The following is a 12,111-nucleotide window of genomic DNA, read 5'->3' on the forward strand; positions in this document are numbered from 1 at the left end:
CATCCCATGTATCAATAGGGTTGAAGGAGATTTAATTGTATATCTAACGAGGCCCCTCATTGGGGTGTCCAAGTAATCACATAATCACAAATGTTTTGCCAATATAATTACGTAATCATTAATTATGTGTTTAAACAAGATAATCAAATAATCAAAAATACAGTCCTAGATTATCAAATAATAAAATAATCATTAAATATTTGGTCTGGTAATCAAATAATCACTATAAAAACGACCAAGTAATCACATAATCAAAAACCCCATGAGGAGGCTCTCTAACTTTTAAAATTTCTGTATAACGTTTTATGAACTGTATACAGCTCGATCATCCAGACTTTTTTTCACAATTGTAAAATAAGAAAAGACCCCCCCCCCCCCCCCTCCTCGGAATATTTTGAATTAAATACCTTTGAGACAGAAATCAATGAATGTATCATGGGAAACGTTTCCTCGACTCGGTACTAGTATCATAAATGTAAATCATAATTACGTTCAAATGTATGGAAAATGTCATTTGAATTCTTGCATGATTAAAGTTGACACTATATATATTAGCCTTTGGGTCATGTACATGTCCAAACAATAAGAATTCTATTATAAAATATGTACAAGAAAATATTTAAAAGTCATGTATCCCATAAACTTGCCTTTTGGCTATGAAAAAGAAGAAAGCTAAGTGATTTTTAGAAGAAGAAAAACTTGTGCAATTTCCCCGGGTTTTGGTAATCGAAAAAGGAGAGAAATTTATCACAGAAAGTGAGCGGAAACGAGAATTGCATCGTTTAAGAAAAAAGCTTGGAAAGAACTTTCCATGTAGATTTTTGTTTGTTTTACTAGGTCTATTTTATAACACGTTTTTTGTTTAAAATTCTCGTGTTCTAACGCAAAATGTTATGTTTTAAATAATCCACCGTCACATTTATACAATTTGAGGCAAAACTAGATTGAATCAAAATCTTTTTGCAATTGGCTATCCATTAGCTGTATCGTTTTCGCATTGTTTGCCTTAATATTTCGTGAATCCGGTTACAACCTGAAGAAATAAAAAAAAATTGTTTTTAAATTCTAACAACTATAATCACAACTTAACATGGACTTGTTGCAAATGTTTTTGAATTTATACCTTTAAATAATTTGCTGGTTTTATTATTTTTATGCGTGAGTGTGTGTTAAATTTTCATACATGTATTTTGAAAAGAAAATGTTTGTATGGAATAAGTAAATAACAATAATACATGCTTTTTGTGTTGTATAAATGTAAAAATATATAAAATCTGTAAAATGTTATCTAGATATAAACATTTTATTCTTTAGGCTACGAGTATGTACAAATTATGAAGATGTAATGTTGATAAACTGCTTTTAGCGAGAATCATTCAATGCAAATTTGTTATTATATACTTTGTAGTCTTTAATATCTATAATTTTCCGTTGTTTTTACCATCGGTGTGGTATTTTAAAAATATTTTTAGAATAAATACATTGAATGTGTTTTATTTTTCAATAATGTTTCTAATCGAAATCATGCATAAAAGGGAAATTCGTATATTGTATAATTCCGCAGGTCATTAATAAATATCTTGTTCTTATATTTCCATCATTTGACGCCATAAGTATAAATGGCTGTTTCTAATCTACCGACTGTAATGCGTGATTCAAAATTCAACCCAAAGTTTTTTTTATATCTCTTGGCATAACTCGGTACCCGGCCTTCAATTCCACTGCCAAACTGTTTTTCATTTCATGAAAACTATGTAAAAATCATTCAATAATATCCGTTTCCCTAAGTATCACGAAACCTCTAAAAAATTTATGTCTTAGTGTATATTAGAAGCACAGACAAAGTAGTCTCTACTGAAACTGTCACATGATGTGCTGAAAACCAGATTAGGTAATATAAAGGTAAAAATTATTGTGCTTTTTTTACTTATAGAAAAGGGCAGATATCTGAATATACCTCGAAACCAAAGAACATGACTTTTTTGTATAACTTGTAAAATAATAGAAGAGGAAAACCACTTTCTTCTATACTGTCAAAATTAACAAAATGTCACATATAAAACTTTTTTATGACATCGCAATAGATAATCCGATATTTCCAAATCTTTCTGATACTGAAAAACTAGTAGTTCTACTAAATCTTTCAAACTAAACCAAGTAAAAAACATGTTCCTTTATTAAACAGTCTTTAGGATAGGGGACACTTAGTCATTTTTGCTTGCATATATATATATATATATATATATTTATATATATTTAAGTTCGTCTGAACCAGTGACAACGCTAGGACATATTTTATCCATCGGATCACCAATGATGGTGATACAAGGCTGAAAACACATTATGTATATATAATTCGTCTGAATAACAGCCCAACAATGTTAGATCTATAATTGTTATGTTCTTCCCTGGCCGGGATTCGAACTTATGCTACTGAGATGCCCGTCGCGCTAGACCACTCGACCACCTAGGCTCGACAAAAATCAAGCTTTCGGTGGCCGGGTGTTACCTTTCCTCGTCAGTTTTTATCTAGCGTCGTAACACAGTACATGATATATAAGGCATGAAGATGGAATATTACAGATCAGCTGAATTATCTATCGTAGAGGATCTTACAAATTAATGTAGGATGCAGTCACAGAAATAATTATATTATAAGTACATCTGAACCAGTGACAACTCTATGACAGATTTTATCCATCGGATCACCAGTGATGGTGATACAAGGCTGAAAACACATTCTGTATATATAATTCGTCTGAATAACAGCCCAACAATCTTAGATCTGTAAATTTGCGGAAGCAAATTTTTGTTCTTCCCTGGCCGGGATTCGAACTCATGCTACTGAGATATCGTGGCATCAAATCGCCTTGTACTATGCCCGTCGCGCTAGACCACTCGACCACCTAGGCTCGACAAAATATATAAAATGTCTGAATAATAGCCAACGATAAATCTTACGAGGCGATGGATCATATAAATATGATACAGTACACTACAAATTATAATGTATAATAAGCAAGTCTGAAAGGGTACAACATCACCAAAAAAAATAGTAAAATCATGAACAAATATTTAATATTTCGGATAACTAATATCCATCATCAGTAAGATGTCAAATGATCCTTATCTTGACATGTGGTAGTCGAACTGAAATAATAATCTTGAACGTTATACAAATTATCACGAATCAATACGCTGGTAAATTTTTTTCAATATTGATGTTTGGGAGGAGGAATAAATTCATTAAACATGTGAGAGTCCTGTACTGAAGCCTGAGTTACAGGAAACAAGTGATGGTAGGGACTCGTTTTATGTTTTTTCATTAATGCCCTCTGGGGAAACTGTCCTTAACTTTCTTATCCAAAAACGTTACCGAGCAAGTCTGTCGGCCCTTGACCAACCCTCGCTGTGGTCTATGATAGTGATGGTAAGGTTTTTGAGATCAGCTTGGGCGTGCCCAAGTGATCTCAAATGAAGACTTACGGGGAGGTCGGGCTTGCAGGCGTAGTCACTTCGATGATATATACATGTATGTTTTCAGATCAGTTTATTTGTTGTTGTTATTATTTGTATTTGTCACAAATATCTTGTTTACTTATATGACAATAAAGAATTATTATTATTTTTCGTTTATTTGCATATTTTTTTTAACATATGTATGCATTTAAAGTAAAGCAAAGTCATCGGAAGATGCTCATAATTCGAGAAAGTATATCATACAATTCTTATCTAACTGTATATTTAAATAAGTTGTTTACTCTCCAAGTATCATTGACTGTATAAGAATGAAAACTTCATAGTTACGTTTCATAATTTCCTATCGCATGACAAAAGTATATAATATACGGATTTAGATTTTTTTATTTTTTGGACGAATTACCCATTGTCGCCTCTGAAGCAAAAGTTTAATCAATAGTATGCTTAAAAGATACAAAATAGTCTAGCTCACTTTTGAGCAAAGACGAAAAAATGTGACAATACCATATACGGGAAGAAGTGGTGCGCTACTAGATTTGCTGGGTATATTTTTATTTCAAAACCATGTATGACATCAGTATCTATTTATATTACGCTATAATCATTATAACTTTTCATAATTATTTTTTAATTACAGAACGTGCAATTCTATGTTGATCCTAATCATGGAGCCTATCTATCATTCAATTGTATACAAGACAATACAGGAATATATCAATTATATCTTGTAAGTACTATATACTGGTTTATTGATAATGATAAAGTAATTAATATGTACAAATTTATGATTGTTATAATATATTGCTTTGTTAATTAATATTGACTACAAAACATGAATTGTCTCACTTCGATATCAAGACAAGACCGGATGTCCGACTTATAATTTATATTGTCTTTTTAGCATGTTCTTACATGGTCTATCAACTGATTGTAAAACGTAAAAGAGAAAATGTAACTATCGGATAATATGATAAAAGAAAGTGTTTTTTTTTTTTTAAATTCTTGAAAAAATAGTTTATTTCCATTGAACCATACATTACGACACAGTAATAGATTGAGCATTGAGTTCAAACTTTTTCCACTGAATGACATTAAATATATGGTTAAAAAATAATGTGTGTATAAGAAAGGTCGAAGATTTTTTTTTTTGGCCGGAGAACACATCCTACCACCCCACCCCCCAAAATTACACACACAAAAAATGAATGGTCGGTGCCTAAAAAAATGAGTGATTCCAAAAAGTCTATATATATATATAGCTATTTCTGGTAAAGACTTGTAGTTATATGAGGTACTGCGTGTGGTAAACATTGACTTCCGAACGATTAGAATGATTGACATCCGACATTTATCTGTCGTCCCCTCCTCTGTCGTACATGTATATAATGGACTGTGTTGACGTTTAAAAATCTATGTACCACCGAAGACTGCAGGTCCGCATACATTTTAACCTTTTTCTTCAAGATTGAAGTTCGGGTCCATTTGCATTTGCTTACGTTACATTTTTGTACTAGTAATTAATTCATTTCATTTGACCCCTCATTTTGTTTTGTGTTTCTTACACATTTTGAAAGGGTTTGTTTATAATCTTCTCTCGCACTTTGACTATGACTTCATTTTTTGTTCTGAAAACGCACGATATACTACAACATTTGGTTTTCGCAATGTCTGCAGTGCTGTATTAAATTCTGATGGTTCTAATTTGTTAAAGTCTGTCTCGAAAAGTTTAGCTTGTTGTGGACCTGTCATAGGGATAATATTTATCAATATTCTTTTATTTTATGAAAAAAATCGCAAAATTACAACAACATCATGTTCTATAATTTATTAGGTTTTCAGTAAAATCAGCCATGCAACAAAAATATTACCATTAATATAAAAAAGATACAGAGAACTTGAGGAATCTATGAAAAAAAAAATAAAACATTACAAATCATACTGCACCAACACAGACACTGGACTCTGAAACGATATAAAAAAAAATATAGAGAACTAGAGGAATCCTAAGAAACAACACAAACCATTACAGATCATACTGCACCAGCACACACACTTGTCCCTGAGAAAAAAAAACCAACCTTAATGTATATAGGTATTTTTTCAGAGACGAGTGTCGGTGGGCACTAGATTCTGGCAATTGATTTTGTATCATTTCGCCTCTCTTTTAATGTTTCTTCAGTAAGGGAATGGCCATTTGATTTTGGGAATATTTTGTTCGGCTGGAATATTAATTTTCATCTGTTTTTAGGCCTTAAGTATAGCCAACCCAGTCATTGAATCAAACCTATGCATGAGGAAAACGGAATAATATGGTCGGGTTGTTGTCTCTCTGACACATTCCCCATTTCCATTCTCAATTTTATTTTATTAATTTTAAATGATATTCTTAGTTTTTTAACAACATATTTTAGTAAAACAATATCATTGATTATGACAATGATTATTCGTGTATCCGGTGGGTGAAAATACTCTTATTATTTGTTTTTTGTTCATCATATAGTAAAAGTAAGTAAGAGATAAATTGAAAAATACGATTTTTTGTAAATAAATATTATAAAAAATGTTTTACACTAGTAGGATCGGAAGGTAAACATTTAAGGTTAAGTGGTGAGGTTAATGTTGATTTCCTAACAGTCATTGAGATTGACATCTGTCTCTTGTCATAATTTCTTGTCATAGTTTTGACTCCGTAACACCACGGTTCATAATAAGATACAGCAAAGAGACATAAAGTGGTAATTAAAAACCATGTTCTTTTGTAAATTGTCGATTAAATGTTTTGTAGGACAACTGAAACTGACACTGATGGGGATTAAGACAGACAAAAATATAAAACATGAAAGCTAAACACTTTTGTTTGCATGTTTTAGTTACATATTATGTATAAAAGCATATTTGACCTCACACTAGGCACAAATGTATTGTGACATTGCTCAAAATGTAAAGTTTGTAGTTCGTAAATCAGAAAAAAAAAATCAGTGATACATGATAAAAGAGAATTTTAACAAAGAAACTTGTCTGAGTCCATTTTTGTACCCATTTAAGTCACGAATAAAAACTAATAAATCACAAATTCATTATCAATTAAAAACAAAATTGTAGTATAAGAAACAAGACGAGGGGCAGGTATTGTATTGAAAAATCATCAAGGCTTATTGTGCCAAAGATTAAAAAAGGGGTTGTATACGTCAATAAAACAGCAACCAAACGACAGAATTACAAAAAAAACTAAGAAGGTGGCATTTCCAGTCTTCAAAAATAGACCGATGTTTTTGCAGTTTGTCAGTTTGTAAATCGTCTCGAATATAAAACTGAATAATTTACACAGAAACAATCAAAGGGCTGCCTTCTACGCCCAATTCTCCGAATAACGAAACACATTTAGATATGACGTAACACAACAAGTGACGATGTTACAGTCTTGAAACTGATTGTTTACATAATGTGAATTATGTAATTGTGAATTAAAGTTACGATAATGACGTACGACATCTCGTGACGAGGGTCCTGACTTGAAACTGATCGTTTACATGAGGTGAATTTTGTAATTGTGAATTAAAGTTACAACATCTAGGGACGAGGTTCCTGTCTTAAAACTGATCACTTACATGATGTGAATTTTGTAATTTTGAATTCAAGTTAATGACGTACGACATCTGGTGACGAGGTTCCTGACTTGAAACTGATCGCTAACATGATGTGAATTTTGTAATTTTGAATTCAAGTTAATGACTTACGACATCTGGTGACGAGGTTCCTGACTTGAAACTGATCGCTTACATGATGTGAATTTTGTAATTTTGAATTCAAGTTAATGACGTACGACATCTGGTGACGAAGTTCCTGACTTGAAACTGATCGCTTACATGATGTGGTGAATTTTGTAATTTTGAATTCAAGTTAATGACTTTCGACATCTGGTGACGAGGTTCCTGACTTGAATCTGATCGCTTACATGATGTGAATTTTGTAATTTTGAATTCAAGTTAATGACGTACGACATCTGGTGACGAGGTTCCTGACTTGAAACTGATCGCTTACATGATGTGAATTTTGTAATTTTGAATTTAAGTTACAATAATGACATACAACATCTAGTGACGAGGGTCCTGACTTGAAACTGATCGCTTACATGATGTGAATTTTGTAATTTTGAATTTAAGTTACAATAATGACGTACAACATCTAGTGACGAGGTTCCTGGCTTGAAACTGGTCGTTAACATGATGTGAATTTTGTAATTTTGAATTAAAGTTACAATAATGACGTACGACATCTGGTGACGAGGTTCCTGACTTGAAACTGATCGCTTACATGATGTGAATTTTGTAATTTTGAATTTAAGTTACAATAATGACGTACAACATCTAGTGACGAGGTTCCTGACTTGAAACTGATCGTTTACATGATGTGAATTTTGTAATTTTGAATTAAAGTTACAATAATGACGTACAACATCTAGTGACGAGGGTCCTGACTTGAAACTGATCGCTTACATGATGTGAATTTTGTAATTTTGAATTTAAGTTACAATAATGACGTACAACATCTAGTGACGAGGGTCCTGACTTGAAACTGATCGCTTACATGATGTGAATTTTGTAATTTTGAATTTAAGTTACAATAATGACGTACAACATCTAGTGACGAGGGTCCTGACTTGAAACTGATCGCTTACATGATGTGAATTTTGTAATTTTGAATTTAAGTTAATGACGTACGACATCTGGTGACGAGGTTCCTGACTTGAAACTGATCGCTTACATGATGTGAATTTTGTAATTTTGAATTTAAGTTACAATAATGACGTACAACATCTAGTGACGAGGGTCCTGACTTGAAACTGATCGTTTACATGATATGCATTATGTTACTTTGAATTAAAGTTAAAATAATATGTCAAACGTTGAAACATGCCGGTAAAGTATTGATCCAATTGGTTCAATATGTTTTGATTAGGATTCCCAAACAAATTTTCATCTCCAAGTCATGAAAATATAAAATGTACTTAATAGTTCAAATTCAATAATATCATTTTTTTATCTGTCATTAGGGTCTTAGAATATATGATTGTTGATTTGTTAACAATCATCCCGCACATTTTTATTTCACGCACAAGAAAGTAGGAAAAATTAAACTGTTTTCCGATTTTTCCGTCCGCCCCTCCGTTCCGTATCGCGTTAAAGTTTTTGTGGAAGCTTTTCGGCCACATCAACTTGAAAATATATATGCCAACCAAGGGTTTTCAGATTTCACTGAACATGTAACTTTTTCATCCTTATAATGTTGCGTGCGAGTGCGACATGGTATCCTATATATGGACGCATATTGTTGCTTGACTCTCAATTTAAAGCAATTGCAAGTGTATTTAGAATTAATTGACGTGTAAGGAATGTAAAGCCTGTTTGTAGCCATTTTGCATAATGTTCATATACTATTTAACACAATTGTTGCAAAGAAATAAATTTGGAATCTAATCAAAATGTTAACTGGGACAAGTTAAGTCCCAAGGATGCTCCAAACCCATTGAAGAGTTCAAGTCAGAAAAAGAAATAGGATCCGATTATCCAACCTAACCAATTGTTGCACATAGACCATTCTGTGTATTTCTGCGGATGGGTGTGTTATTGTTATTGTTTTTGTTTTTGTTTGTTTTTGTTTGTTAGGTTTTTTTGGGGGTTGGGTAAACATATCTGGCAACCCAATTTTTTTTTCATCTAGGTCGATGATATCTGTATATGCATCTGTGCAATAATGATACATATAGATATGCTATTTTCTTAAAACACTGATACATTGTGTATGTACAATATATAACTTATATGTTGACAGACCGGTACATTCGTCCATGATGGTGTGGAATTTACATTATCTCCAGGAAATAAACAAATTGTCTCTAACCAAGAAACATGGTATACAGTTGAGAGACGACTACAACTTCCATCTGGACATCATGATTACGTTCGTAAGTAGGCGTACACCAATTATAACTAAGTTTGTTTAAGGTAGGTTATAGTTATTCATGACTATGTTCGGAAGGAGTCATACACTCTTTTTTCTAAGTTTGCTTAAGGTAGACGATACTGATCCATGACTATGTTCGTAAGGAACCATAAATTCATTATTTTTCAGTGGTTTTTTTTTATAGATAGGCAATATTGATACATGATTAAGTTCGTAAGTAGCCATAAACTCATGGTTACAAAGTTGGTTTAAGATAGGCAATACTGATTCGTGGCTATGTTCGTAAGTAGCCATAAACTCATTGTTACAAAGTTTGTTTAAGATAGGAAATACTGATTTGTGGCTATGTTCGTAAGTAGCCATTAACTCATTGTTACAAAGTTTGTTTAAGATAGGAAATACTGTTACATGACATAGTTCGCAAGTAGCCATAGTTCGGTATAGATTAACAATACTGATTCTTCGCTATATTCGAATGTAGGTCATAAGTGTTTTTTTGTTACTATTTATAAATGGCAGACATGTGAAATAAAATCGAGTGGATAATTTAGCGTTGTTTAATGGAAAAACAAGGAACTGATGATCGCTTATTATGGGTTACGTCGAACCAATCGACTATCGAATCTAGAATCGGTTAATGAAAAGTAATGCTATGTTTACAAAATATGCAACAATTCATCTATAGAACATATTTGCAACGATAATGCATGTATGCGGCTACCATTTAAAGTGGGCTCCAATATTTTCAAAGTATTTATTTATAACTAAATAGAATCGATTACTAAATTTTACCAAAAAAGTAAAATAAAAATATACCGAACTCCAAGGGAAATTCAAAACGGAAAGTCCTTTATAAAATGGCAAAATCAAAAGCTCAAACACATCAAACGAATGGAAAACAACTGTCATATTCCTGACATCATGTTCAAGACCATCATGTAGTATTTGTGAAGTTGATATAGAATATTTATCAACAAGGTCTTGGCATCTTCCAATGAACTTTTTTTAGAAAATGGACAAGACGTTCTTTGTCATAACCCTGGTTCATCAACTTTCTGCTCAGATACTGGTGACGTTTTATAAAAGCTGAGTAGCAGCTGCAAGCTCTTGAAAACCGAATGAGTTGGGAAATGCATATCCCATATGCAGGTGAAGTTGGTATATTGCTGCTAAGGTGGGGGAAATTAATAATTTCAAAATCAAAATAGTCTCGTTTGTCATTGATTTTGATACTGAGATGACCGCTTATGTCAAATTCGAGGTATAAGTCTAGATATGAGGCAGAGGAAGACGTGTCTGTTGTTTCTTTAATTCCTAGTTCTGGAGGATATATAATTGAACCCAATCAGAAAAGTTTGGATTGTTAATGGAAAGAACATGAACATCATCAATATATCTGAATGTGAAATCAAATGATCTGGCTTCTTTGATTTTTTGTTTTTTACAAGTGTTTAAAGGAACTCCGACTCATACGAAGAGAAGAAGAGGTCGGCAAGGAGGGGTGCACCGTTCGTTCCCATAGGAGTGACGACAATTTGTTGAAAAAGTCTACCTCCAAATTCAACAAATATGTTGTAAATAAGAAACTCCAGTATACTGATCACTTGTTCCTCTGTGTAGCATGATTTAACTGTTTGTTCACTTATAGTATCACAAAGCAGTACATTTATAGCGTATGCTACCATTTTTATATTGAAAAGCATTGTTGATTATTTCTTTTAGACGATTTTCTTATTTCACTTGGGGAATGGTAATCTATTTAAATTCCACGTCCAATCGATTTTACATTACAGTTGATCATAAGAACATCGCAAGTGGATATCAGATATGGTATGCATAACAAAACATAGGGTAAACATGGTAAATAATGCAATATAGGAAAGGATGTGATACAAAAAACAATAGCATAACAAAACCTTTTCGAAATAAAAGAACTTTCGATGATAATTTTAAACGTGATTGATATCATATTTTCAGCACTAACACAAGAAATCCCAGCGAAACATATCGACAGAATAAGAGGTCAACTTGAAGTTCATCGTTCCAAAAGACAAGTCAAGATCACACAGCCTTTCATCATAGACGTATTGGTAGTAATAGACTATTCCATATACAAACGGTATGTTTTGTTTATATCTAAGGAGATATGGTATGATTGCCAATGAGACAACTATCTCACTTAAGACCTAAGGACGACGGTGTAAACAACTACAGGATTGTCACCCTTCAACAATGAACAAAAACAATACCGTATAGTCAGCTGTTAAAGGCCCTAGCATGACTAAATGTGAAACAATTCATAAAATAACATCAAAAGTTTAGGCAGTGTTGACATTTGAATATTCTTATTTTATAAAAAATAGATGCATTGCATAATTGTGAAGTACGATGGGTGCGATAAACATTTTGTTCATCAATTAAATGAAATGGGGTGTTTCATCTGAATGAGACAGTAACCAAGCGTCAAAAAAGACATCCATAGGTCAACAACAGATACATGTCTATACAACATTATAAGCTATAAATCGTCCGGAGTAAAAAAACAATGTGAATTAAATTCGGCATAGCCCATTTGAATATTTCATCTTTATTTAAAGTTGTAAAATCTTCATCACTGTTATGCCACGATTGTGTACTTTTTGGAGGATTACATGATAAATCTGATCA

The 12,111-nt window shown here is 32.4% G+C and overlaps 2 protein-coding genes across 2 annotated transcripts in view; one reads left to right on the forward strand and one right to left on the reverse strand.

The window, feature by feature from the left end:
• LOC127705669 (PHD and RING finger domain-containing protein 1-like) overlaps window positions 1-12,111 on the reverse strand; it is a 290,389-nt gene that overhangs the window by 78,202 nt on the left and 200,076 nt on the right. The window lies entirely within an intron of this gene.
• The window catches only part of LOC127706555 (A disintegrin and metalloproteinase with thrombospondin motifs 16-like), a 35,501-nt gene that overhangs the window by 10,846 nt on the left and 12,544 nt on the right, over window positions 1-12,111 (forward strand). The window contains exons 3-5 of the mRNA XM_052211210.1: window positions 4,118-4,207; window positions 9,313-9,445; window positions 11,422-11,563. Coding sequence (XP_052067170.1) covers window positions 4,118-4,207; window positions 9,313-9,445; window positions 11,422-11,563 — 365 coding nt within the window. The remainder of the gene's footprint in view (window positions 1-4,117; window positions 4,208-9,312; window positions 9,446-11,421; window positions 11,564-12,111) is intronic.

This window comes from Mytilus californianus, unplaced genomic scaffold (genome assembly GCF_021869535.1).
Source record: "Mytilus californianus isolate M0D057914Y unplaced genomic scaffold, xbMytCali1.0.p SCAF_6, whole genome shotgun sequence".
In the NCBI taxonomy this organism is placed as follows: Eukaryota; Metazoa; Mollusca; class Bivalvia; order Mytilida; family Mytilidae; genus Mytilus; species Mytilus californianus.